Source organism: Rattus norvegicus, chromosome 4, assembly GCF_036323735.1.
Source record: "Rattus norvegicus strain BN/NHsdMcwi chromosome 4, GRCr8, whole genome shotgun sequence".
Lineage (NCBI taxonomy): Eukaryota > Metazoa > Chordata > Mammalia > Rodentia > Muridae > Rattus > Rattus norvegicus.
The window spans coordinates 58,914,348-58,942,201 of NC_086022.1; the positions used below are offsets into that span (position 1 = coordinate 58,914,348).

Genomic DNA, 27,854 nt, shown 5'->3' on the forward strand with positions numbered 1-27,854 from the left:
GGTGATTGGTGTAAAGACCGCCGACAATCGGATGGGGGAGTGGCTAAAAACCACTTCCGGTTGGGCGGTGCTTGTGCGCGGGAGCTGACTCCCTGGGTGAGCCGTGGCCACGGAATCCTGCGGCGTGGAGCTCCGGGGAAAAGTAAGTTCTGTGGTGCACGGTGGGTCCTCGTTTGCTCTTACTCTGGCTGTCGGCCTTGTTCTCTATTCGTAGTGGGTCTTCCTCAATCCGGTCTCAGTGACCCGGATGGGCCCGAGGTTCCACTCTGGCCCCCAGTGTACGGTACCCGACTCGCTGTCCCGCAGCTCTGCGGAAAGGGTTGTAGCCCGGCAAACACTAGCTCCCGGGCCCTGCGCCCTCCTGGATACCCTTTTGTGCCTGGTTTCGCACGTCCTTGTTCTTTTTCCCGGGTCCCTCCACTCATAGTGGCCCTGGGACTAGAGGGTCACTTTTGTTTGTTTCCCGAAGGTCGGAGAGAATTGGGTAGAGAGTAGTATCCGCTCCCTGCCACCTCTCACGACTCTTGGGAGCTGCCACCCCGCCCCAAGGCCACATCCCGAGAATGAGTTGTAAGCGCCAAAAAAAAAAAAAAAAAGTTAGCTGTCTTATAGGGTGTAGGAACGTGGAGAACAAAACGAATGAAAATACAATGTCATTATTTTTAAAACTAAATGTTAGTTAGAAAGGAATGCCGCAGTTGTCTATGTTTGGCTAAAAATTATCATTAATGGAAACAGTTTTCACATGTTAATTTCCTTTAAGTAATCACAGTTTTTTGCTTGTCATTCCCAAGTGTTCTGACTTTTGACATGCTGTATGCAGAAGTGAACTTAATTTTAATTCCAGATAGTTGCTGTAATTGAGTGGTTTGCATTTTGTAAAGTTTCTTTTGCATGAGTGGGAAAATTCAGTGGGTTTCTGCTAAAACTTTTGGTTCTTTGATCGAAATTCCTAAGCGTTCAAAACCATGGAACAGGACTTTTTTGAGAATTGCATTCACTTCCTATCACGAACCATCAAGTCAGCATTAATAAATTGGGAATAATAGGGCACCGGTTTATTTAATTGAACTTGAAGGAAAAGAAACCTGGAATGACTGATAAATTATTCTTTGCTATACCTGAAAGCTGACCCAGGACAAATATATATATTTGACCTCATTCAGTTAGATTTAAGTATCAAGCGAAAGTCACCGCTGAAGAACTTATGTCCTTGTGTCCAAATGTGGGACTAGAGATAACCTATTACTATTTGTGTAAGAGGCACATCTGTCTAGTCCTGATCTGAGTTTGGCAGTGTTTCAGGGGTTTCCAACAGGATATTTTGCAGAGTCAAAAAGAAATCATGAGCTTACAAAATTATTGCGTGTGAGTGGATAGTATTCTTCTTAGTGTCATTCTCAGTCATTGTTGAGTGCCATTCATATAGTGATGTGTTAAATGATGTTTTTTATATCATTACCTCAGTACAGGAGACTAGTATGTTAGTGTTAGCTCAAAAAAAATTTTTTTAAGATTTATTTCATGTATGTGAGTACACTGTAGCTGTCACCAGAAGAGGGCATCAGATCCCATTACAGATGGTTGTGAGACACCATGTGGTTGCTGGGATTTGAACTCAGGACCTCTGGAAGAGCAGTCAGTGCTCTTAACCGCTGAGCCATCTCTCCAGCCCTAAACTTTTTTTTTTTTTTTCTGTCTGTGGCTTTGGTGTTGTTTTGTGTGTGAGAAAGTCTCATGGTTGTAGCCTTGGCTGGCCCAGAACTCACTGGAGATCAGCCCATTTCTACCTCCTGCATACTGAGAAGATTAAAGGAGTGCACAACCACACCCAGCTTTTCCATGAACTTGTAAATATAAGTGCCATTAAGCTGTTACAGATGAAATAACATGACATTATCTAAAATCACATTTATTTATGGGGACAGGGGATATTAATCTATATCACCATGTAGATTCTTGAGTCCAACTCAAGTTGTTGAGTTTGTTGACAAATGCCTTTACTGGCTAAACTATTTTGCAAGTCCCGAAAATCACGTATTTGCCTATTCCTTACTTTCGGCCAGATCCAGTAGTGAAATTGGAAGTTGGAAAGCCCATCAAAGCCAAATTGCTGCCAAATGTCACCCAATTGATCCAGTAAAATGTATTGGTTTCTAAAAAGTACAAGACCTTACGTTAGGAGCTATAGAGAGATCATTTATTTTAACTTAATGTAGCAGTTTCAAAACTGCCCAGTCTGGTGGTGTGGTGGCTCATGTCTGGAATCCTAGCATTTAGAAAGCCTCAGCGGGAGAACTACCTCAAGCCAGAGGTCACGCTGAGCAACACTGAGTTCTGGGCCAGTATGAGACTCAGAGAGACCCTCTACCTCGACTCCACCCCAACCTGCACAAATTGGTGAAAGCGAGATGGCTGGGTCACTGAAGCTGTTTGCTGCCAAGTCTGACAGCCTGAGTCAGATTCGGACATAGACAGTGCAAGGTGAGAGTTGTCCTCTGACCTGAGCCACATGTGCCCACATGTGCGCGCGCGTGCGCGCGCGCGCGCGCACACACACACACACACACACACACACACACACACACACATAAATAAGACGGTATAGCTTGTGGGCATTATCGTGGTGTAATACAAATGAGTTTCAAGATAATCAGTGCAGCCTTCTTCCAACTGGAGTGATCAACCAGGCTAGTTAGATCTTTTTATCTAAGATCTTGTTCGTTTTTTCCCCCCATCTAAAAGATCTAAAATTATTTAGGCTTCTGACATTGAAGGAAGATTGGGCTAAAATAACTACACATTCTCTTAGGCATATTAAACATAAATATACAGCAGAATCCAGTGCTAGACACCAAAGCTTTTTTATCTGATGTTTTGCTAGAATAAATTGGCCAGCGAATCCTATATTAAAAGTCCATCCTAGAGAATCCCCCACACACAATTTTTAGATCCTTTTTCTTATAGTAAGTTTTTTGTTCTCCTTGAAGTGGTGTTGTTTGAGGTTTGCTTTTATTTTATATTTATGGGTACTTTGTCTGCATATGTCTGTGCACCGTGTATGTGCAGTTCCTAAAGAGGACAGAAGAGGGCATGCGTTCCTCTGGAACTAGAATTACAGACAGTTAGCCACCTTGTGGGTACAGGAATCAAAGCCAGATCCTCTGGAAGAGCAGTCAGTACACCTAAACATGAACCATCTCTCCAGCCCCATAAGTAAGTGATCGTTTGGACAGAGAATTTCAGTTTGTGCTTGACTGTTTTGTGTGTAGAGCTGATGATACTCAACCTTCTTGTATTTCTTCCATTTGATTTATTAGAATGTGTTGGTAAACTAGTATAAATTGACTGCACTAGACAAGTGCAAAATGGCTTGTCATCATGCCAAGTTGTTACCCTTGATTGCCATTAAATAAAGTAAACCCTTAAGCACTGAGTCCTCTGCTCCAAGGTGGAGAAGTGCCTTTCTGCTGGGTATCCCAACAAAGAAAACTGGAATTTCCCACCACACCCATTTCTCCCACTTGCAAGCATTGAGCAATGGGTCTTTGGCCAACCAGAATAACTGTGGGATCTCTTAGAATTAATATTTCTGAAGGAATGAATTTAATAAAGACATCTAAGTTTCCAGAAAGGATGGGTGAGGCTCGCGCTAGAAGTTGAACTTATAAGGAAACTTTTATTTTTTTTTAAAACAGGGTGCATATAGTCATTTATATAAAATGTAGCACTTCTAATCATGTCTTAGTTTCCATTAACCACATTTTAAATGTTTGTTAGTCCATGTGGCTAGTGGTCACCATACTAGCTAAATGTTTTACTTCTGTTTAGAGACTTAATCTCAGCTGTAGCCTAGGCTTGCCTAGAGTGTATGGCTTACTGTGGTTTTGTTTATGTAACTCTGTGTGTGTCTGTTTGAGTCACTTTCCACCTCCTTCCTCCTTTTGAAACAGGCTCCTGCAGAAGCCCCCTCATCTTCTTGTCTTAACTTCACACAATGCTGGGCTTTTGGGGTGTCAGAGGTTTTTAGCTCAGGTCTACTTGCTGGCCCAGCAAGCACCCTTACCGGCTGAGCCATCTTCCTTACAGAACTTTAAAGAAACAAACAAACTTTATTCAGAGTACAAGTTTCTTATTGGCTGTTGCAGAAAAGAGGACTGGGTAGGGCCCCTGACTTTGCCAGTTCTCCCATTCTGGTTAGGCACTTTATTCAGTGATAAGATAGAAAACCAGATTTCAAAGCGACTGGAGATGACGGGGAAGCAGAATCAGGCAGCAGTATGTATAGTGCGAGTGAAGATAAGCTTGGAGTAATGGCTGTCTGGGAAAGGCTGGCTTGTGTGGTGGGGGAAGTCAAGCCCTCCTCTAGAAGAGCAGCAAGTGCTCTTAACTGGTGATCTTCTCTCCAGCCTCTCCTTGTTCTTTCTTGTTTGGTTGGTTTGGGGTCTTCATTAGTTTGGGTTTTTGTTTATTTGCTTTTGGTTTTAGATGGTTTTGTTTTGTGTTTTCGGTTTTTGTTTTGTTTTGTTGGTTGGTTTTGTTTGTTTTTTGTTTTTTGTTTTTGTTTTTTTGAGACTGGGTAGCTCTGGCTATCTTGGAATTCACTATGTAGACCAGGCTAGCCTCAAACTCACAGAGATCCTCTTCCCTCTGCTTCCCCAGCGCTAGGATTTAAAGCATATGCAGGACACCTGGCCACTTCTTTTGTTTTTATATAAGCATGGTCACCATTGACTGTGCTAAGCATTTTCTTAGTTTTTGTAATCCAGAGAGCTCTATAAAGCTAAATTAATGGTTTAAATTCATTAAGCCGGACTGGAGAGATCGCTCAGTGGTTAAGGATACTGACTGTTCTTCCAGAGGTCCTGAGTTCAAATCCCAGCAACCACATGGTGGCTCACAACCATCTGTAATGGGATCCAATGCCCTCTTCTGGTGTGTCTGAAGAGAGTGACAGAGTATTCATAAAATAAAATAAAACCAATCCTTTAAAAAATATGGTGAAAGCAGACATATTAAAAAAAATCATTAAGCCACTATTTGAGGGTAGGGGAAAAATGGACATAGTGAAGGGTGTATAATGCATTGATATATTTAATTTCCATATTCTCTAACACAGCTCTCTTCCTTTGTTCTACTTCCCAAAACTTTGAAGCAGAACCAGATAAAGGTGTTTTGGGGTGCAATTGGATGAACAGCTTCTAAGTTAGATGCTTTGCTGGGAGAATTTTCTGATGGGATAAGTATTTGCATATACATGTGAGTACTTAGACTAGTTAGTTTCCTGAGTGATGTCTCTAGGAAAGGAAAATCATTTGTTGCTGAGGTTTGATCTTAGGTTAGGGCAGAATGATACATTTAGCCTTCAGAAGATTTAGCGTGTCCCTGACTACTGTAACTGTATCCATTTCTCTTGCGGATGTAGTAACAGATTGCAACAAACCAAGTGGTAGTTGGCTCTGTTTTCATTACTACTTGTGTGAGTAACATGGGTGTGTACTTGTGGAGGTCAGAAGAGTTTCCTGTGGGGTCGGTTCTTTCTCTTACCTTTATGTGGGTTCTGGAGATCAGATTCCAGGCTTATGTAAGAGGCACTTTACCCCTGAGCCATCTTACCTGTCCCTGACTGTTTTTTTTTTTTTTCGGAGCTGGGGACCAAACCCAGGGCCTTGTGGTTGCTAGGCAAGTGCTCTACCACTGAGCTAAATCCCCAGCCCCCTGACTGGTTTTTTAAAACTGAAATTTATAACCTTTCTTTGAAAGGTCTTCCTTTTCTCTTCTCCCCTTTGGTAGCTGTCAACAGTCTTTGGCAGTCCCTGACTTCTGTGTGTATCACTTCAACCTCTGCCTGTCATAGCACAGTCTTCTAATTCTGTGTCCAAATTTCCTTTTTTGTAGAAGGACACCAGTCTTTGGACCCACACTAAACGACTATGACTTCATTTTAACTTGATTACATGTACAAGCGCTGTATTTCCAAATAAAGGCACATTCAGAGATACCATGGATTGGGCATAATAGAGGAAGAATAAAAAGTATTGTGAAATTGCTGAAAAACTTATTTTCAAACTTATTTTCATGGGTAGAATGGGGCATAGACATTTAGCATTCATGTTCCACAATGAAAAAATTAATTAAAATATGAAAGCCCAGGGCTGGAGAGATGTCTCAGTGGTTAAGAGCCCTGACTGTTCTTCCAGAGGTCCTGAGTTCAAATCCCAGCAACCGCATGGTGGCTCACACTCACTCCAGTTCCAGGGAACCCCACACCCACACACAGACATGCATGCAAGCCAAATACCAATGCATGTGTTAGATGTATAATGTAAAAAAATATGAAAGCCCAGGAAAACTGTTCCCTTTGTTTAATGTTAAGGTTTTGTTGTTGTTCCTTGAAACTTTAGCCTCTCTAGTAATAGTATAAGTTGTTTGTAAAGTGTATGAAATTGACTTTTGTATTTTTGTTTTGGTTTTCAAGACAGGGTTTCTCTGTAACAGCCCTTACTCTGTAGACCAGGTTGGCCTCAACTCACATAGATCCATCAGCCTCTGCCTCCCAAGTGCTAGGTTAAAAGCATTTGCCACCATGCCTGGCAAGAAACAGATTTTTAACTGTTAACACTGTCAGTTTTTAAGTGATAGTGTCTCTGGGATGTGTGTCCCAATTTTCAGCAGTGTTCTAGCCTTGTGCTCATTAGATTCACCTGTGACTATGACCTGAGAGGCAGGGTTGGGAGGGGAGGTCTGTGTGCACAGAGCTCGATAATCTGAACTGTGAATAGTACCTGGGGACTTTGTGCCTGAGCGAGTTGGGGAATGCAGCTGTGCAGATAGATAACATTGTTACTTGTGAATGGACATCCAGATGGGTTGATGACTTCAAGGCTATATGGAAGACCTGTGTTATGGGGCAAGGGAGCCACTGAGTATGTGAGTGATTCCTGCTCCAGTGATTCTCAGTCACCAGAGAAGCTTTGAAAGCCACCAAAGCCTGGATTCAACTTGAGAGATTCAAAGAGGTGGGGTACTTAACTCTTCTAGGTAATATTCTAATATTCAGCTATGTTTGAAGACTAGATCATGGAAAAAGGTACAAAAAGCAAGTCTTGTCTTTTCAGTTTTGTTAGCATTTTGAACAAAAAGGTAAAACTTTTTGGTGTTCTTTGAAGAAAAACTATAAAGTTGTTATTTGAACTATAGATTCCTAATTCTCCTACAGTCACAAAGGGAAACAGTCCTCCTACAGTACAGTAACTGGAGTCTGATAACCTACAGTACTTATTTTATGAATTAAGCAATAATGTTGGGTAATATAAAAGACAGGTCTATGGACACATCAAACTAATAATTCAGTTGAGACACATTTTGACTTCTTGCTTGTTATCGAGCATGCTGCTATCTGTGTCAACTACCTTTCCTTTTCCTTTCAGGTCAGTCACCATGGACCTGCGTCAGTTTCTTATGTGCCTGTCCCTGTGCACGGCCTTTGCTTTGAGCAAGCCTACAGAAAAGAAGGACCGAGTACACCATGAACCTCAGCTCAGCGACAAAGTTCACAACGATGCTCAGAATTTTGACTATGACCATGATGCCTTCTTGGGAGCAGAAGAGGCAAAGAGTTTTGATCAGCTGACACCAGAAGAGAGCAAGGAAAGGCTTGGGTAAGATGTCTGTTCTTGGCCACAGAAGGGGTCCAGAGGGTACTAGGTTGAGAAACACCAGCAGTCTTTTGTTTTGTTTTTCTTTTCCTTTTCTGATTGAGTCACTAATAAACCTGTGCCAAGCTCTGTCTTCTGAGTACTAACAACAGAATTGCTACACTAAAATCTATTAAAATTCCTGCTTTCATATACTTTTCCACTGAATAACAATTGCACCTCATTCTTCTACAAAGCAAAATCATCTTCATAAAAGTACCCAGTAGGAAGGGGTTGGGGATTTAGCTCAGTGGTAGAGCGCTTAAGGCCCTGGGTTCGGTCCCCAACTCCGAAGAAAAAAAAAAGTACCCAGTAGGGCTCTAAGATGTCTAAGAACACATACTGCTTGTTCATAGGCTAACACTCATGTCAAGAGTTACCCATCTCTCTGTAACAAGAGTTTAGTTTTACAGGCTCATCTGGTGCCTTCTAGACTCCCAGGACATCTGTACTCATGTGCAGGTGGCAACACAGGCACATGCATACATAATTTTAAAATAATAATACTCTATTTTCCCTAAAGTACCAGTAGTACTATATCCAGCTTACCCTTATTATCTTAATTCCAGAACATTATATGGGAGTTCTTAGTTCTGCTGCTTTTAACTTTGAAAAACCTCCTGTAATTCATTCATTGAGCCCAGGCCGAGTAATGTTTACGTACCTAATAAACTAGAAACTGGATTCCCTATTTCTGTAAAGTTGGTGTTCTTTAATAAAAGTCAAACCAACCATTTTAACAGGGATGTCCCGCCTTTTGACATTGTGATATGATTTTGTCATCTACAACAAAACCAGGATTGGGAGGGTAGCTTAATGGAAGAGCACCCTCCTGTCTATTCAGGGTCCTGTACCTGATCCCCAGTATCTAAGGAGACAAAACAATAATGAGTAAAGACAAAATGGACTGACCAAATAATGACCTTTTCAGGATAGGAATGGCTTTCGCTGATGCTGTTCTAGTTGAGTTTTGTGGTCCTAAGCAGCTTCTTAACCTGAAGACTCACTAGAGGGGCGGGGAGATTGCTCAGTGGGTAAGAACACTGCTCTTCTAGAGGACCTGGACTCAGTTCCCAGCGTTCCTGTTACAGCTTGGAACCATCTGAGTTCCAGGGGTTCCAGCCATGCCCTCTTCTGGCCCCCATGGGTGCTGCACACGTGTGGTGCACAGATATCACCTGCAGGTGAAACACATTCACACATAACTTTTTCTCTGTTTTTTTTAAATCTACACTTAGTAGAATCCTAACTCATGTTTCTGGAGTTCTAAGCCTGTGTTTTTTTAGCTCTTTCGAAACTCTGATTTTTAAAAAATGCAGGTCAGCTCTGTGAAAATACTCTCCTGAATGAGTACCATTGGTTGGCTTTATAGACTGTTTTCAAGAGATTCGTGTGGCAAGTGGTACTGCACTGCAAGTCTTTTGCCATTGTGTGCAATTCTATGATTATAAGATGTTATTCAAGAGTTTATTTTGATGGAAACTTAAATATTAATGTATTCTTTGTGTTAGCTGGTGAGTAAAGTGTACACTGTTTTATTCTTCAGCACTGACATAGGAGAAAAAGATTTTGCTCTGTAGAATGAACTACACCTCAGCCTTTGACATACATAAGAAAGCCGATTTTCTGTTAGGTTCTTCTCTGTCTCTGAGAAACCGTGCTTGCTTTTAGCTTTAAGCTTCTAACTGTGCTAACATTTTAGGCTGAACAGAGCAGTAGATGAGGGTGCTCTCAGTCCTATACGTCATACCTATTAATACCTATTAATATTCTATCTGTCCAGCCTACACTGAGGTCTGAGTGAGTCTCTGTGGAATCACTCAACAATGGATGACCGTTAGGTTGGGGTCACTTAGGGGATATAGGACTCTGGTGAGCCTCCTCTGGTTTTGCAGGTAGTAGAGTAACTTTGCTAGCAGTTTTCAGTAGAGAAAAAGTGTTCATTTTTATAACCAGTAAATATCAAAAGTTCTGCACATTGATAAGGCTATATTCTAGTAGAAGACCTGATGAAGCCATGTTTTTACTACAGTTTATAAATGAAGGAAATGAGTGAAGTAAATTTATAAATGAAGTTTGTTTTTTCCAAATTTTAGGGATAATGACAGACATCCTTCATTAATGCAGTGACTTCCTTGGAAGCCAGAATCTTAGGTGAAGCCAGGACAGCACACACCAGTACGTGGGGAGGCTGAGGAAAAGGATTGCTAGTTTAAGCCTGGATTGCATAGTGAGATTCTCTTCCCACAAGAGAGAAGAATCCCAGATTCTTCTACTGTAGCATTTTAAAACATTGATTTGGTAGCTAACTGTTCATTAAATTTGTAAATCACAGAGCCACTCCTTTTCCCCTGTCACTCTATAATAGCAATTATTAAGGAGAAAATCATTTTGTATATTGTTACAAAAATTAAAACTATTTTTGAAATCTTTAGTAAGCATTTTCAGGACAAGTTTAATACATAATTTTCAGTGTCTTTTTCTCTTAGTGTTGACAAGTAGAACTTCTTTGGCTTGTGTTGGCTTGGGTTTTTTGGCCTTTTGAGATGGAATCTCGCTGCATGGAACAAGATGGCCTCCTTCTTGGGTTTATTTGCCTCCTGGTGCTAAGATTACAGGCATAACTCCTGGGTGCTAGAATTTTTTTCTTCCCTTTTCTTTGTTTTTGTTTTTTGAGACAGAGTCTTACTGTATAGCCCTGTCTAGTCTGGAACTCACATATTGACGTGTCTCTGCCACCCTGAGTTTAAAGGCATGTTCCACCATGCTTAGCTCAGTGCTAGAATTTTCAGGCATGTGCTATTATGTCTCCTTTTTTTCTTCTTTGTTTTATTTAAAAGGGTAAGGGGTATTATGTGATAGGGTTTTGACCATCTCAGGCTGGCCTTGAACATACTATATAGCCGAGAAACTACTTGAATTTCTGGTACTCCTGCCTCTCCCTCCTCAGTGCTGGAAATATAGTCATGTGCCACTACATTGGGTTTATGTGGTGCTGGGGTTTGAACCCAGAGCTCCATACATGCTGTGTGGTCTTCATGCATGCTAGGTGAGCTCTGTACCAACTGAGCTGCAGTCCCTTCAGATCTCTCTTACTTTATGTATCAGTGTCTTGCCTGCACTTATGTATGTGCCCCACAGGCATGCCTGGTGCCTGCCCAAGTCAGAAGAAAGCACTAGATCCCTGGAACTGGAGTTATAGATGGCTCTGAGGCATGACGTGTGGTTTGGGAACTGAGCCTATGTCCTCTGCTCTTAACCTTTGAGCCATCTCTTCAGCCCTTAATTTCTTTCAGAAGGTTATGTGTAAACATACAACAGGCTATATGTGGCTTGTGAAGTAAAAATATTTACTAACTCTTACCAGAAAGAGTTCGCCGACCCCTAGATTAATCCATTTGGTGTGTTTAAATGGACTAGAATACTGTTGAGCCTGAACCTTTGTTAAGAGAAGCGCATCTTGAACAGTCATATGCCTATTTTATCTGGGCGATCCTTCAGCATATTTATTTATAATAATTTAAAAATACCTTCTGGGCTTGGGAGGGGTTCTGATACTTTGCCTGTTTTTTTTTTTCCTTAGTTATAGAGAATGCAGAAGTTTTCTTAATCTGCTGATGTTATTAAAATTCTCTTATAAAATTTCCCGTGTCCATACAGGTGGGGGAGTGTTGAAGAGATGGCCTCTTGGAGTGTTCCATTTTCTATCAGTGTTGTAGGGCTGAGGTTAGAAAAGTGAACATTCTCTGCGGGAAAGTGCTAGAGTCTAGAGTTAGGTAAGAGCTAAGGCTGTGTCATTGAGTCTGTCATAGTCTTATTAGGCAGAACTTAGATTTGTAATCGCTTCTTCATGCTCTAGTCATGAGACAAACAAGAACCTAAGAAAGTGCATTGCTACCAACATGTATGGTTTTCCATCAAGCACTGGAGTGGGCTGGTTGTTGGCTTCTGAAAGCTTTGATACAGAGTTCCCATGTTAAACTGGGCTGCTTATTGTGTGGCCCTACACAGACCATCTGAGCCCTCTATAAATAGAAGTTACATCTTTGTGTTTTTATATCATGAGCATTTACTTAGTGGTGCTAGAGGTCAAGCTCAGGTCTTCACAGATGACAGGCAAGCACTCTGCTCCTGAACCGTACTCTAAATTTGACTTATTTTTAAATCCTTAATTAAAATGACATATATAGAAGAAAGAAGGGTATATTATAAAGGAAGTAGATCTGTACTTTATTTAGCTTTGCTGGTTTGCCTTACAATCTGCTTACTAATAACCCTCTCTGCTTATTAACAGTCTTGTAACCAGGAATATATATTCTTTCATATCATTTCCTCCTCAAGTAGTGTTTTCATGGATACACACACACACAAGTTGATATAATTTCATAAAAGTTACTGGCATTTTGAAGATTAATGCCTCTATATTCATTTTTTCACAGTTATCATGCCATAAAATATATGTGATCTGTGAATTTTTTTGAGACAAGGTTTTACCGGAGAGCTTTTTTTTTTTTTAAAAAGATATCTATATGTTTTAATAAAGAGTACAGCTCTTTTTTAAAAGCAACTAACTTTTAAAAGTCTGATTTAGGTGGCTGAAATTCTAAGGGAGTCGTTATTAGTGCTTGTGATTATTCACCAAGAGGTATACCTGCTCTTATAAACACAGTAAAGAGAAATATAAAGATTTACAACGTGTTTGATGCAAAAGCGAGAACCCAAGTGGACTAAGTGTTCAGATTAGACTGTCCGAACTATAAAGAGACTGGCTAGGTCACCGGCCATGATCTCTTCACCTTTTCCAGATGGCTTTGTTACAAGCCAGGAACAGGCCAACAAAGTACAAAATATTCCACTGTCCATTTTGGAAACTTTTTTTTTTTTTTTTTAATTTCCTTGTGTTAGACCTGAGCAACGCCTCTGTGGTCACAGCACACTCCTGGCAATGTCCAGAGACTTGTGTTTTTTTTTTTTAACCTCTTGCTGGATTTCTCTGCGTTTTCTACAGAAAGATTGTAAATAAAATAGATGGCGACAAGGATGGGTTTGTCACTGTGGATGAACTCAAAGGCTGGATTAAGTTTGCACAAAAGCGCTGGATTCACGAGGATGTAGAGCGGCAGTGGAAGGGGCACGACCTCAATGAGGATGGCCTCGTTTCCTGGGAGGAGTATAAAAATGCCACCTACAGCTACGTTTTAGGTAGGTCCCTACTGTCTGGGGGAAAGCTTTGTGGACCTGGCCCTTGAAACCCAACTGTTTTGTCTTGTAGAATGATTGTAGATAAAATAGACACCGATAAAGATGGGTTTGTGACGAAGGGGGAGCTGAAGTCCTGGATTAAGCACGCCCAGAAGAAATACATATATGACAATGTTGAAAACCAGTGGCAGGAGTTTGATATGAATCAAGACGGCTTAATCTCCTGGGATGAGTACAGAAACGTGACTTATGGCACTTACCTGGGTAAGGGGCGAGATGTCAGGCTGGCCGAGACTCTGGTCCTGAGCCAAAGAAACAAATGGGTCAGACAGGAAAGACAGGGAGACTGTGCTTGACCTGGACAGTTTGACTCTGAGTTGACTTCCCTTTGTTTCATTATTTTGAAATTTGTATATTATGTTTTAAATTGTAACTGTAAATTGTAATTTTGGTCCTCTGAAGTCTGACATGTACGTCTTGAGCACTGCAAATGTATTTTGGCATTTATGTATCTGGTATATATATATACCTCTTTAGAGTAAGTTTCATGTAAAAATACTATTCTAGCAGTGCAGAGCAAGAGGCCTTGCTTTGAGGTCCCTTACCATGGTACTGTTCAAATTTTAGGCCTGAAATTTAAATGAAATTAGATTCTTTTGTAACTGGTGAGGGTAACAGGAAACTTGGTAATGAATGAAATAAAATTCAAATAAGATAGCTGTCAGTATGTCATGCTTACTGAAGTTTCGAAGTGAAAATTTCCCATTTGTTTTCTCTGGCACTTGAGTTTATATGAGCCTGCTTTGCAAACGCCTCAGGGCAAATGCTGCTTTGATTGCTTTGTTACTGGTTTGGTAGCCTTTTGTTATTGGGGCCACTGGTTAATAATTCTTTCTTTGGCTTTCTTGCTTTTCTGCTTGCCTGCTGCTGAACTCCAGGTGGCAGTCTTTACTGAGCTGAAGAGCAGGGCACTTTTATTAAGAGTAAATAGTTTCAACCTGAGACGTGAAAGTATAGAGGGTACTTTTGTACTTTAATTCTAGAATCAGGCAAATTAGAATTACAGAAACCTAACTGACTCACAAGGAGTGTGTGAAGGTCCGTTTCCCCACCAAATAACCAGCTGTCTATGTGAATTACAGGGCCGCGCTCATTTCTGGTGAAGAGACTTATTTCTGTACTGGGCCCATTCTCATCCCTACGACTAAAGTGGCAGTCTCTCAGGGGTTGACATCTAGCCAAGAACCAAACATACCCACCCAATTAAGAACATGTGTATTAAGAACCCAGCACAGATGGAGAGCATTCCATGTTTCTTGCTGCCTGGCTGAAACCCAACACCCTTCTGAGTCAATCAGAAGTAATTATAAATATGAAGCAAAGGACAGACGAGACTATCTGTGATCTCAACAAAATGGTTTGCTAATAAATCTCTGCTCCGGCTTAGGTAGTCCCTTGCTGTCCAGAATTCTGCTTCAACTATGTATAATTATGTGCATAAAAAATCTGTTGAGAGCTTTCTTGCACCCCAGGGCTGATGATTCAATGTAGTGGGTATTTCTACAGCCTGAGACAGAGCACAAGGCAAAGCACTGGCTGAAGAAGTAATGTCTTTATAAGGCCTTTCCCAGGAGGACTGTGGGTGATTAGCCCTCGGGATAACAAGCTGGCTTTAGAGAAGCGCTGAGGAGTTTTGTGAGAATGTGTTAGTGATTCAGTTGGAGTTTGTGTATAAATCATCTCAGCATTTAAAGGCTACCCAGTGATTCTACTTTCCACAAAAGGAACATTTGTACTGTATGTACTGTCTCTCTAATAAGTAAAATAAAAGATACCAAGATTGGCCCTGCCTAGAGCAGAGCCAGAGGCTGTCAGCAAGGCCAGCAGGGACTGTAGACTTAAAAGTAGTGTGCCTTCCTTTTCTTCTGTTCTTTATAGGGCCTGCTGCTGTCAGGGTACTTGATTCTAGTCTCCAAGGTTTACTGTAGGAAAGGAGACAGGGCTCTTGAGAGTATAGTCTGAATCCATGTTGACTTACATAACATAATTTTACTGAAACTTGGTATTCATTTTAAAACTACAGCTTAGCATTTGAGAAGGATGCTGTTTTCTTTCCGTCCTCCATCCCTAACCTGTTACGGTTTTGAGTTTACCTATATAGAGTCCCACAGCCTTATGGGATATACTAGTGCTGTTTACTAAGTTTTTGATGATTAATCAACAAAGAAACTTGAAGCTAGTTAGTGTTCAGGATAAGGCAGTTTTCTTATTTGGGTTTTGTTGTTGTTTCTTAGTGTCTTGGGTATTTGTTGTGTTTTGAGACAGGATCTCACTGTGCAGCCTTAGATGGCCTGGAGCTTACTATATAGACCAGGCTGGCCTCGAACTCAGAGATCTGCCTGCCTTTTTTGCTTCTGGAATGCTAGGGTAAAAGGCTTGAGTCACAATGCCTTTTGTTTGTTTGTTTGCTTGCTTGCTTGTTTCCTTGTTTCAGTGTGCTTAAAATACAGAAAGAGTGGCCTCATACCACAAGTCAACAGTGTGGTGTTATTGTTAAAAGGGACCAGTGAGCTTTTTGATAAGTAGTACCTTGCCTTTTTATTTAGTGTTTCAGGAACAGTAACTTCTTACCTGTAAGATGGCATTCTCTACTTCCCAAAGTATCTTCACACCTTTGGGATCTTTTGTTCCACACAGCAGCCCAGTTTCCTTCTTTTTTGCTGTTAGCTCCATTATACTTTTCCAGTTTACAGAAATTAAATTTTGGTCTCCTAGATACTCCTGTGAAATCAACTGTTGCTTATACAACTTGGCATCATAACAGATTACTCTATGTTCCACTTGGTTATATTTTGATTTTTTTAAAAAAGATTTTATTTTAAGTATGTTTATGTGTTTCTGTGCCAGAGGAGGCCAGAAGAGGGTGTTGGATCCCCTGGAATTGGTGTTACAGATAGTTATGAGCTGCCATGTGGATGCTGGGAATTGAACCCAGGTCCTCTGGGAAAGCAACAAGTGCTCTTAACCACTGAGCCATATCTCGTTTCATATTTTAATATTTATTTTCTAATAAAAACTTGATCAAAGTATAATTGACATCTAGAATGTATTTATCACTTCCCAAAAATCCCTTGTGTCTTCCTTTCGCCTGTGTTCCTCATACACCACTGACCTACTTTCTATGGCTCTGGCTCAGTATCCATCTTCACTTGTAATTTCCAGTAGATTTTCATAGGGGTGGTGTTAGTCAGACCATTCAAAATGGTGATGTTCTTTTTGCTTAAGTCTAAATGTCCTTAAACTGAAATGGGACAAAGGACCTTTGACACCTGGAGTCTAGATGGAAATTTAACACTTGATAAAAATGGCAATAGCTGATAGTTATTGGGTGTCAGCTGTCTATCTAGACACCAGATGTTGGTCAAGCCTTTAGTTTGGTGTCTTTCCTTCCTTCCCTCCTTCTTCTTCTTCTTCTTCTTCTTCTTCTTCTTCTTCTTCTTCTTCTTCTTCTTCTTCTTCTTCTTTTTTTTTTTTTTTTTTTAAAGAGACAGGGTTTCTCTGTGTAGCCCTGATTGTCCTGGAACTCACTCTGTAGACTAAGGTTGGCCTCCACCTCAGTGATCTCATGGGGGCTGGGGCCGAAGGCCTGCACCACTGCTGCCACCAGCAGCAGCAGCAGCCTTTTGTTTGTTTTTATGTAAACATTTTATAACCACCAGTAAGGCAGGTGAGATCCCATGTCACAGACGAGGAGGCTGAGGTACAGTTAAGTTTCTTACCCAAGAGCTGGAGAGTTGGCTGGGTGGTTAAGAGCACTCGTTGCTCCTGCAGAGGACCTGGGATCAATTCCCAGCAACCATGGGTGGCTCACAACCATCTGTAACTCCAGATCATAAGCCTAAAGCACTTAGGAAAGGAGCTCTGGTGTCCTTCCTGATGTGTGAGGAGCAGGCAAAACACTCATACACATGAAGTAAGGGAAGAAGAAAAAGAAAAATGTCCCTGCCCAAGGCCACACGACTAGAGGTGCTAACTCACCCAGATAATACAACTTAGAGCCTCCCTGCCTGCAGATAGCCCCAAGACGTTGAAGTCTTCGACTAACCTTAACCCCAGTAGTGATGAACCAGCACGGACTGAGTTAGGTAATCAGGAGCTAGCTCCACGGTGAATGGCAGCCCTTTACCTTCCGCTGGGACCTGATTGGGAGGTGTGATCACCAAAGCTTTGTTCAAAACAAAGTGTCTTCCAACTGCTCCTTCTGAAATCAAAAATCATTGTTTTCACGCTTGGTTTAACTTCACCTGGATATTCATTGTTTGGTTTATCTTTTTTGAAATCTGTCTGTTTCCTTTACTTTTTTGTGTTCTCTGTAAGCCTTTTAAGATTTTACCTAAATTTTTGTTTTCTAGATGATCCAGACCCTGATGATGGATTTAATTATAAACAGATGATGGTTAGAGATGAGCGGAGGTTCAAAATGGCAGACAAAGATGGAGACCTAATTGCCACAAAGGAGGAGTTTACCGCTTTTCTGCACCCTGAGGAATATGACTACATGAAAGACATAGTCGTGCAGGTGGGTAGGGCAGCTACATGCAGAAGCTAAGGAGCACTCTGTTTTTCTTCAGTGCCTTAGGCTTATCATAAAACTGTCCATCAAATAATGTGTTTTTCCATTTCATTGCTATGTCATAAAGTTAAAAATAGAGGAAATCTTAAATATCCTATGGTCGGTGTTCAGAAGCCAGGTAATGACGCGGTGCGGGAGCTCTCGCTGAAGGCGGTTTACTGACTGCAGGAACATCTCCCTAGTTGACAAGAGTTCAGCGTGACAAGGACTACAGTCTCTGTCATTCGGTAGAGTCCTCCAAAGGACTCAGTTATTACAGGGAGAAGTGTAAGAAACCGCTAATACTTAACTGTTTTCTAACTAGAAGAATATGGGTCTCTGTCCCTCCCTTCCTTTCTTTGTTTATTGTTTTGTTTGGGTTTTGTTTTTGTGTGCATTTTTGGTTGCCATGTGGGCTGGTTTTACCTGCAACTTGGGAATGAGCACGGATTCTCTGGCCCTCCTGTCTGACATCCGAGAATCTGGACTACAGATGTTTGTTGTCTTTTCTGATTTTAACACACCATGCTGTCTTCCAGGCAATTCAATTAGAAACTAGCAATCTTCTTACTCTTTTCTATTTAGGAAACCATGGAGGATATAGACAAGAATGCTGATGGTTTTATTGATCTAGAAGAGTATATTGGTAAGTCTCCTGTTTCTAGGGTCCTTAAATACAGAAATGCTTTGGAAGTTGTAATCATCAATAGAAATGGTTTACCTCATGGCTCAACTTTAACAGATGGTTCAGCCTGACCCATGTGAGGAATTGTATAACTTGAGCTGGAGAGATTAGTACGCCTCAGTTTTAACCAGAGGTCCTGAGTTTGATTGTCGGCACCCACACTGGGTGTCTCATGACTGCCTATAACTCCCCCTCCAGAGAATCTGATGCCGCCTTCTGCCCTCCATAGCCCCTGCACTCATACATGCACACACCTTCACAAGGACGCGCAGACACATACATAGTTTAAATCATTTAAAAAGAAAGTCTGTAGATAGACTGACAGGATAGCCAAGTGCATGCTGATGCATTGGGCAGGAACTGCAAGAGGAGGAGGAGTCAGGCCACTGGACTACAGGGAACAGAAAGGCCTAGAGGATGGATCCAGCCAGCCGCTCACTCACTGTGTTGTATACATTTTCTGTCTCATCCTCTGAGAAGTTTCCATTTTATTAGGATACTTACTGTAGGATGTGATACAGGTGAAGGCAGGTACAGAGAATGAGTGCCTGTCATTGGATGAGAAGGAAAGATGGGCGGGAGAAAAGTTTTAGAGAGAGAGGAGGAGACTGGAGAGAGGCAGGAGAAGCAGCGGAGAGAACTTGGAGGCTGATGTTAAGAATCCTCTCTGTACCTTTACAGGTTGTTAGGAATGTTAAGGGATGGATGTGTACAGGGTGTCTAGGTGGGCGGTTTATATCCTTATCAATTGGTTGTAAGTTAATTGTGTGGATGTATTGTACCTTGGGCATTTAACACATAAATCAGGTTGTTGGGTTACAGTTTGTTGAGTCATGATTTCACTGGGTTGTTGGGAGTGTGAGCAAGAAGCCATGCTAGTCTATACAGTGCTTGGGGCTGGCATGGTGTGGGGCCATGCTAGCATGGCCTGTGGAACACTGAGTCAGGCGTGGTAACGACCACCAAGGGGACAGTGTGTGAAAGCAGTAACAGAAACAGCTAGAGCGCACCTCAGGAGTGGAAACTCACAGGAACTAGGACGAGTGTCATCTCTTATCATTTTATAGCAACACTTATTTTGGCCATTTTCCATTTTAGTTGTCCCTATAAGGGAGCAGGAGGTGGGGCTACAAATGAAACTTGAGAAGAGATTGAAAATAGGTTTTTTATTCTTTGAAATTCTATCTCTGCAAATCATAATCATATCTACTCCCTCGTTCCCTGTGAAGCTGGTTTTTATTCCCCTTAATTAAAATTGCTTTATAATTATTTTGTCACAAGTGGCACTCTGTTTTGAAACATATTTTTTTTCTAATACACATCTTTTGGTATATTGAGAACAGGGTCTTACAGTATTGTTCAGGCTAGCCATGCATCCCTAACCATTTGAATTGTTCTGCGTGTGTTCCTATTAACTCCTTATCAAATGAGTAGCTTGTGGCTACTGCTCCCGTCCTGCTGGTTGTGTCTTGCCTCTAATGATGGCTTCCTTTACCAAGCAGACTCCGTATCTGTATGACTACATGTATCTGCCTATACTGCTGTCTGTGTTTTGGCATCTAGACACAATATCCACCCTTGCCTGTGTTGACAGCACGCTTTGTGTTCCTCTACTGTCCTTACAGTTTAGGCTTTTGTGTTTATGTCTGATTTATTCAGGCTTCTAGACATGGAGACCCAGTTGTCCAAATACCATTTGCCGAGGTGGTTATCCTTTCTTTACCGAAAATCTTGTGGCTACAGATGTGTATGTATATATATATTTCTAGATTCTTGGTTCTATTGTACTCTACACTGGTGCAGTGTCTTCTCTAATGAACTTTCTGCTTCTGTTTTTCACTCTCTGCTCATCCTCTCAGGTATCAACTATTGAGCCCAAAGAGGTGACTGTGGTGAGTGCTGAGCAGTGTCACTCCTAGGTCCTCGCACTGTCCCTGCTGGAGGAAGCAGGATGGACAGTGAGAGCTATGAAATGACGGGGCCTTTTCGAGAGAGGGTCTTGTGTTCTTAACTCAAGTTGATGCTTACCACATTTTCCACTTTTAAGTACTTGATCTTTTTATTCTTGGCTTTGGCATCTTGTTGCTAAGGTAAAAAGTGAGTTCTCCAATTAAAACTTCTAAAGCAGAGAAGTTCAGGCTTATCACAGTTAAGTAACATTACTTTCCAAGCAGATACACGTCGCCTTCATCCTCCAGACTCAGGGCAGAGGAATTACATTTTGAGGCTGAGAACAGTCAAGAGTGTCACTTTCCTCTGCAAGTCAGTAACTACTGCAAGCTTGTGCAGCAGGTACTGGGGTTTACAGACCTCCTATTTTCTCCCCAGCAGTATCTTCCAGTTTGTACACATGCATCAGTTTCTGACTGTTAGGAAAGAGGTCATAAAGAAAAGGTGGCAGCTCATCTGTCCAGCCCCCTTTACTCCCTTCTTGTTCAGCCCAGATCCTAGTCGTCTTCCTGTCATCCGTAAGCATTGCATTATGTATCTCCATGGTGTGCTTATATTTAACTTTTTAAAGATAGTCAGAACCAAAAAAGTAATTCCCTAGTCTTGTCTGATGATTGAATACCTTTAAAATAAGCTAAAGTATGTTTTGTCATCTTTACTCATGTACCTTTAAAATGTACTTATGTGGTATAGATTAGCTTCTGGTTTTGTTTTTATTCTTGGGACATTGGGACAGCACTACCATCCCACACCTGAAAGAAATCTCAGCAAACACCATTTGCTTACATGAAATGGGGCTGGAGAAATGACTCAATGGTTAAAAGCACTGACTGCTCTTCCAGAGGTCCTGAGTTCAAACCACATGGTGCTTCACACCTGTAATGGGATCTGATGCCCTTTTCTGGTGTGTCTGCAGACAGCTACAGTGTACTCGTACACAATAAATAAATATATATAAAGTGGGTTGCCTGTTATCTCAGCACTTAGGCTGAGGCAGGAGGATTTTGTGAGGTTGAAATACACCACCTCTTTTAAAAAAAAGTAATTCAGAAGTTTAAACATAGAATGGATCTTAGATGGTACACAGGATTGACTTTATAAACTGTAGTAATAGCATTGTGGCTATGTAAGAAATGTCCTTCATTTCTAAAGCTATATTCAAAGGACATAGGGATAAATAGTACCTAGTATTTGCCCTAAAATAATTCATTGGGGAGGTGGTATCCTCCATGAACATATGGCAGAAACTGGCAGCTATTGAGTTGATGGCTAAAGGGTGGGTCTGTGAACTTTCTTTTGCCCTTCTATCTATGTTTGAAAGTTTTTATAATGAAACACAAGTGGTGAGAAGGATGCTGGTCTTGATGCCTGAATATGGGAGCACGCCATAAGTGATGATGGCCGCTTCTGAGGCAGGGTATCACTACGTCGCCCGGCTGTCCTGAGACTCACTATGTAGACCAGAGTGGCCTCAAACTGAGAGCCCTACCTACCCCTGCCCCTGCCCCTGCCCCTGCCCCTGCCCCTGCCCCTGCCCCTGCCCCTGCCCCTGCCCCTGCCCCTGCCCCTGCCCTGCCCTGCCCTCTGATGCATGCGCCATCACATCTAGCTGTTACTCTCATGTTCATTGGTTGTTAAAGGTGCTTTGAGTTATATAAGATGCATAGAGGCTGTAAATATGTAAAATATACACATATTTCCTTTACCAAACTAGAAACATTTGTTTTTGTTGATGTGTTTGTTTGTGTTTGGTACACACACATGTTAGGCAGGGCTTTGGCATGTTAGGCAGACTCTCCACCAGCCCTATTCCAGCCCTGTATAATTTCAAATGCCAACATTTGGTTGCCAACACTTAACTGTCCTTGATTACAGCTGATTTTCATTTTTGTAGGGCTGTTCATCACCAGTCACAAAATGGACAGGAAATAGTGTTGTCTTGAGAAAATAAAAACATAATCTATTCTCTACTATTCAGAATTTATTTATTTTTATTTTTCACAAACATGTTTGTGTTTTTTTCTTGATTAGTTTTATCTAGGAAGCCTTAATTGTCCTGACATAATTATTTGCAAGTGTATTATGTATTTAAATTAGAATATTGTTTTCCAGAGTAAAGCTTAGTGTTTTAAATGTCTTCCAGATTAAATTACTCTTAAATTAATGCAGAGCTGAGTAGCAGGACAGGAGGCACCTGCCGTCAGTCACAGTCCTTGGAAGGTTGAGGCAGGAGAAACGTCTCCAGGTTGAGGTCTATCTACACTTAAACCCTGCCTCAAAACCAGTGGAACAAAATAGCACTTATGTATGTTACCACCAGAATAACAAAACTTTATCTGTTAACTTTTCTCCAGAGAGCTTTCTGTTTGTAAATGACAGTTACCTTGAAGAGATGGCTAAGGTTTTAAAGCTGCTTACAGAGGATCCAAATCTGGTTCCCAGCGCCCACTTCAGATAGCTCTCTACCACACTGCCACCGAAACTCTAGCTCCAGGGGTTCAGACGCTGCCTTCTGAACTGTGTAGGCTTCTGCACACACACACACACACACACACACACACACTCTTAAAAGAAGAGAAGCCACAGAAGCCCTCCCTGTCTGTGGAGATGTGTGGCAGCCGTGCTTTGTTCTTCCAACTTCTTTAGTTATATGCCAAAATTTGTGATGTAATTCTTCATCAAAATTGTTTTTAATGATCTCATAGCTAAAATTTAGACTGTCTGTTTTTGTTTTATGTACACACAAAAAAATTAGAAGCCTCTTGTCATGTGAAAGTATTTGTTAACAATTTTCCTGGCTGTCTGCTTCCTAAAGACCAACACCAATGTTTTTAATCCTCTCTAGAGCTTCTTATACTCTAAAGTTTCGTTACAAGTGAAAAACAAGGAAAATCTAAGAGGGGAAACCAAGTAGAAGCCTTAAGAGCCAGGCCACACTGTATGAAAAAATTATATATGTGGAGTTGAGTATGGGGATCTGATTCTTTGACGATTGTCCCTTCTCTGTGCACTCTTTGGGGGGTGCTCTTTGCCTGTCCTGATTGAAGACCACTGGCATAGCGCACTTATGTAGGTGTTGGTTAGTAAGTGGAGTTTCCTCGAAAATTTAGAACTTTACCTCCTTCAACCAGCAGTCGAAAGACAAGTTATTTTGAGACAAGTTCTCATCAAGTTATTTTGAGACAAGTTCTCATGTAGCCCAAGCTAGCTTTGAACCCCTGGCTCAGCCTGTCAGAATTCTGGGTTTAACAACCTGCACCACCATGCTCAGCGGTGGCCTTATCTCTGCTCTTTAAAAAGAGACACAGAGACAGAGCTGCAGACTGCGTTCCTGTCACCCAGTCAGTAACTGGAAATATCTTGTTGAAAGTGAACAGTTATGCTACAGGAAACTTGCTTTCTAAAGTCTCCCTGAACTAAGAAAACTGACTGCCACTGGGACAGACCGACTCCTCTGTCATGTGTGTCTGTGCACACAGGTGACATGTACAGTCATGATGGGAATGCTGATGAACCAGAGTGGGTGAAGACAGAGCGGGAGCAGTTCGTTGAGTTTCGAGATAAGAACCGGGATGGAAAGATGGACAAGGAAGAGACCAAAGACTGGATCCTCCCTTCAGACTATGACCATGCAGAGGCCGAAGCCAGGCATCTCGTCTATGAGTCCGACCAAGACAAGGTGCGTCGTTCCAGACCCAAGCCGGCCATAGCAGTGTCCAAAGTCCTTTCTAGGGCTTGTCTAAACAGATTTCATCAAAATACACTGAGTATTCTAGGGTCTTAATTACTATAAGTTTGCCAGGACCTAATATTTAATGACCAGAAATCTACAGGTAGTGCTGACTGTCTGGTCTCATTTTGGAAATTGCTTGTTCTGTGCTCATAGTGTTGGAGAAGCCCAGACTTTAAAAACATTGGTATAAAAAGCCTGGCCCAGTGTGCATCACCTCTAACTGTGGAATCTCCAGGAGATTTTCTTTCTTAAAAATTGTTATTTCCAGGGTTGGGGATTTAGCTCAGTAGTAGAGCACTTGCCTAGCAAGCGCAAGGCCCTGGGTTCGGTCCCCAGCTCCGAAAAAAAGAAAAGAAAAAAAATTGTTATTTCCTGCATTCTTTTACCTACTACAGGCTCATTCTTTATTGCCATCTTATATCAAATACATACACACACATACATGTAATTTTTGAGAACAAGAGAGAGAGAAAGACAGACAGACAGACTGCCTGACTGACTGAGACTCATTATTGCTGGCTGGCCTGAAACTACAGTGTGGACTAGCCTAACCTCCAGCTCACAGAGACACACTTGCCTTTGTCCCTCCAGTGCTGGGATTAAAGGTGTGTCCACCACTCCCAGCATCTGACAAACTCTTAAAGTGTAAGCCCTGCACATGGGGTTGTAAGCCGGCTTTTCTCTGAACCCTGATAGGCAGTCAGATTTTCACTAAGCCCTGTCACCTTTTCAGAGCTGTGTATTAGAGACCGGAGCCTTCGTTGGTTTGCATGTTCTTTAAGCTTCAGGTGCTGTTTCTTAGGACCCTTTTTAAGAGTGGGTCAGCTCAGCATCCTTTCAGCAGCCAGCTGTCAGACCCTGAGTTGTGAGGAGGAGGAAGAGGAGGAGGAGGAGGAGGAGGAAGAGGAGGAGGAGTCTTCTTTGAGGAGCCTTGGTGCTGATTGAGATGAGTGACTGAGCCTTCTTTGGGCATGGCTCATCTTGTTAGGGTGGAGGTGAGGTACTCGTGGCCCGGGAGAATTCAGTGTTCCCCTTAGACCTTGGTATGATGCTCCCTGCAGTATCAGCTCAATGCCAGTGTCCATTTCCCACCCATACCAAGGGAGCAAATCTGCAGCTCTGTCCTGGAGTTGAGTATGTTTGGCCTGTTATTTCATTTTGACATGTTTTTCCTTTGAGATAAAATCTACCTCTGTAGCCCAGCTGGTTTTGAACAACTCTGTCTGGCTTTCCAAGTACAGGAGTCAAATCCAGGACCTCAGTCTTGCAAGGCAAACATTTTACCATGGAAGTGTGTGTGTGTGTGTGTGTGTGTGTGTGTGTGTGTGTGTAGAACGGATAGGGGAGCTACGACCTTAAATTATTACAGTCTCAAGTTATTATTTCATATCATCCTGAATTTGGAATGGCAAGTATATACAGCCTCAACTCACTGTTCACTCTGATTTCAGGATGGCAAGCTCACCAAGGAGGAGATTGTCGACAAGTATGATTTATTTGTGGGCAGCCAGGCCACAGATTTCGGGGAGGCCTTAGTACGACACGATGAGTTCTAAGCTGCAAACAGAGGAGCCTACATTTCTTCAAAAGTAATTTATTTTTACAGGTCTGGTTTCACATAAAATTGTTTGCGCTACTGAGACTGTTATTACAAACTTTTTAAGACGTGAAAAGGCATATCGAGATAGTGAAATCACCCGTCCCCATTCCTCCTCCCTCTGAGGGGCTGGAAGGAACCCATGCTTCTGAGGAACAACTCTGATTAGTACACTTGTGTCTGTAGGTTTACACTTTGTATAATGTATAACATGGTGTGTTTATTTTTGTATTGTTCTCTAGTTGGGAGTATAATATGAAGGATGGAGATCCTCAACCCACACTTGTAGGCATACATTAGCCATTTACACTTTCTCAATCCCTTACCACATTTTTTTTTTAATAATTCTCACTTAACTAATTTTTTAAAGCCTAAGATCAATAAGAAATGTTCAGGAGAGAAAAAGCAGAAGGAAAGCATGTACTTCGTGATTTACGTTCAGAGAGAGAATGCTTCATCTTGCTTGTTGAGAAGTCTCATTTCATGAGTAGCTGTTCAGTTGTCACAGGCCCAGCCACGGAGCCTGCCATTGTCTGGGCAAGGACAGAGTCCTCCGCTGTAAGACAGCGTCACGCAGCTCCACTTCACTCTTCCCCTCAGGACTAGCTGTTTGCTAATTTTGTCAAGCACAGCTGTGGTAGGAAGAATTAGGGCCCAGTGTCTTGAAAAATCAACCAAGTAGTGTGTATGATGTCTTCACAGGGCTATTTCTAGCTCTTTCTAGAGCTGTTTCTAACCAGAAACAGCTGGAAAACAAAAAGAACAAAGTGTATGCAGGGCATGCATCTCATTCTTAGTGAAATCACTACAAGGACCCATCCAGCCCCTTTCTAAGTCTTAACCTTGGTTTTACTGCAGTTAAAATTGATTCTTTTCCAATCATGACATTGAAAGTGCCTTTAACAGGAAAAATGGTCACCGAATGAGAATTGGACTAAGATAAACGATTTGGGCACCTTACGTGAAAGCATTGAACCTCCTGATACAGAGGGGATCCCCTCCCCGCTTTTTCTCTTGTGAACAGGAACTAAATAGCAGTATTAGTTAAAGCTTGGTTGCAGTGTTCTTATCTTGTGGGCTGGTTTCTAAAACCTCATGCTGCTGATTTGACCAGGGATCCTCATACCTCAGATGCAAACCACTCTTCTACCGGGCCTCTGTTTACCAGAGCTTGAGCTTTGCCTCAAGGATAGAAGGCTGTACAGAGGGGCTCTTTGGTTTGAGGACCACTGCTCACCCTTCCTGTCATTAACCTGTCACACCCCATTTTATCATCTCCCTTTCTCTCTGACACACAAAGGTGGGGTAGGTGGGAGGGTCGTGGATTATTCTTATTAAAAAACAAAATCATCTGTTGCCAACCCCATTTACCCATCTTTGGTCTCTTACTGATGGGCCTCTTAAGAATTATTGTATTCCAAGTCTTTAACCCTCAGGTTACTAAGGTAAATATACATCTGCACAGTCTTTATTACTTCCTGTATCTCTGAGTAATACATTCAGCTGGTGCTGGGTGATGGTCATATCTGAACCTAGACCTCCCCGTTGGTCTTCCACAATCCTGTTGAGGTGGGCTGCTTGGTGTGGTAAAAAGCCCAGTCGTGGTGTAACTTTACCTTGGCGATTGCATCAAGCTCTTGATAGCAGATACACTCTAAGGTTTTAGCCCCAGTAGAGGTGTAATGAACATCCCTCACTGCCTTCCAGATCCTCAACTCTCCATTGTTAAGGAGACCAGAGATAATTAATGCCACCAACCCTGGCTTAGAAAGGGTACGTCATACACTGTGTGGCAAGAGGGCATTACAGAGCCTAACGCTGGCGTGAAAATCATGTACTTAGCCAGCAAGTGAGTCTGCGAGGGTGGCGTAGTCTGGACAGGGTGCTCAGCATCGGGAACTGTGCTCTCAGGTCCATAAGCTCCACATAGTGTTGGGGTTTGGGTTTGGGTTTCTGGTTGAAATCAAGTTTGAGGCAGTGAGCAGTGGTCTCATGTCTATAGAGTGTGCCCTGTGAATGCTAAGCTCTCTTGAATTTGAGTATTTGTTCTTTTTTTATAGAGTGTAAACCAAGTTTTATATTCTGTAATGCAAACAGGTACCTGTCTGTTTCTGAATAAAACTGTTTACATTCATCAAGGGCATGTGTGTCTTTCTTTCTCTTGGAAATGTGATTCTATTCCAGGTCAGCCAAGGCTGCGTAGAGAGACCCTGTCTCCAGAAACCAAGAAGGGGCTGGGGAGGTGGCTCGGCAGCTATAAGCACTGTTTACTCTCCCGCAGGGCCCAGGTTACTTTCCAGCGCCTACATAGCAGCTCACAACTGTCTGTAACTCGCTTCCAAGAGATCCAACACCTTCACACGGTTACACATGCAGGC

The 27,854-nt window shown here is 41.9% G+C and overlaps 1 protein-coding gene across 2 annotated transcripts; it reads left to right on the top strand.

The window, feature by feature from the left end:
• Positions 1-108: 108 nt before the first annotated feature.
• Positions 109-27,610, top strand: Calu (calumenin). Of its 2 annotated transcripts, none has more exons than NM_022535.2 (7): positions 109-142; positions 7,431-7,661; positions 12,706-12,899; positions 17,312-17,478; positions 18,097-18,157; positions 23,626-23,825; positions 25,331-27,610. In NM_022535.2, exons 2-7 carry the CDS (start codon positions 7,441-7,443, stop codon positions 25,433-25,435), a joined length of 948 nt encoding a protein of 315 aa, NP_071980.2. In that variant the 5' UTR covers positions 109-142; positions 7,431-7,440; the 3' UTR covers positions 25,436-27,610. The 2 variants fall into 2 exon arrangements, with proteins under 2 accessions (NP_071980.2, NP_001029070.1); NM_001033898.1 differs by lacking the exon at positions 12,706-12,899 and adding an exon at positions 12,970-13,163.
• The last annotated feature ends 244 nt before the right edge of the window (positions 27,611-27,854 follow it).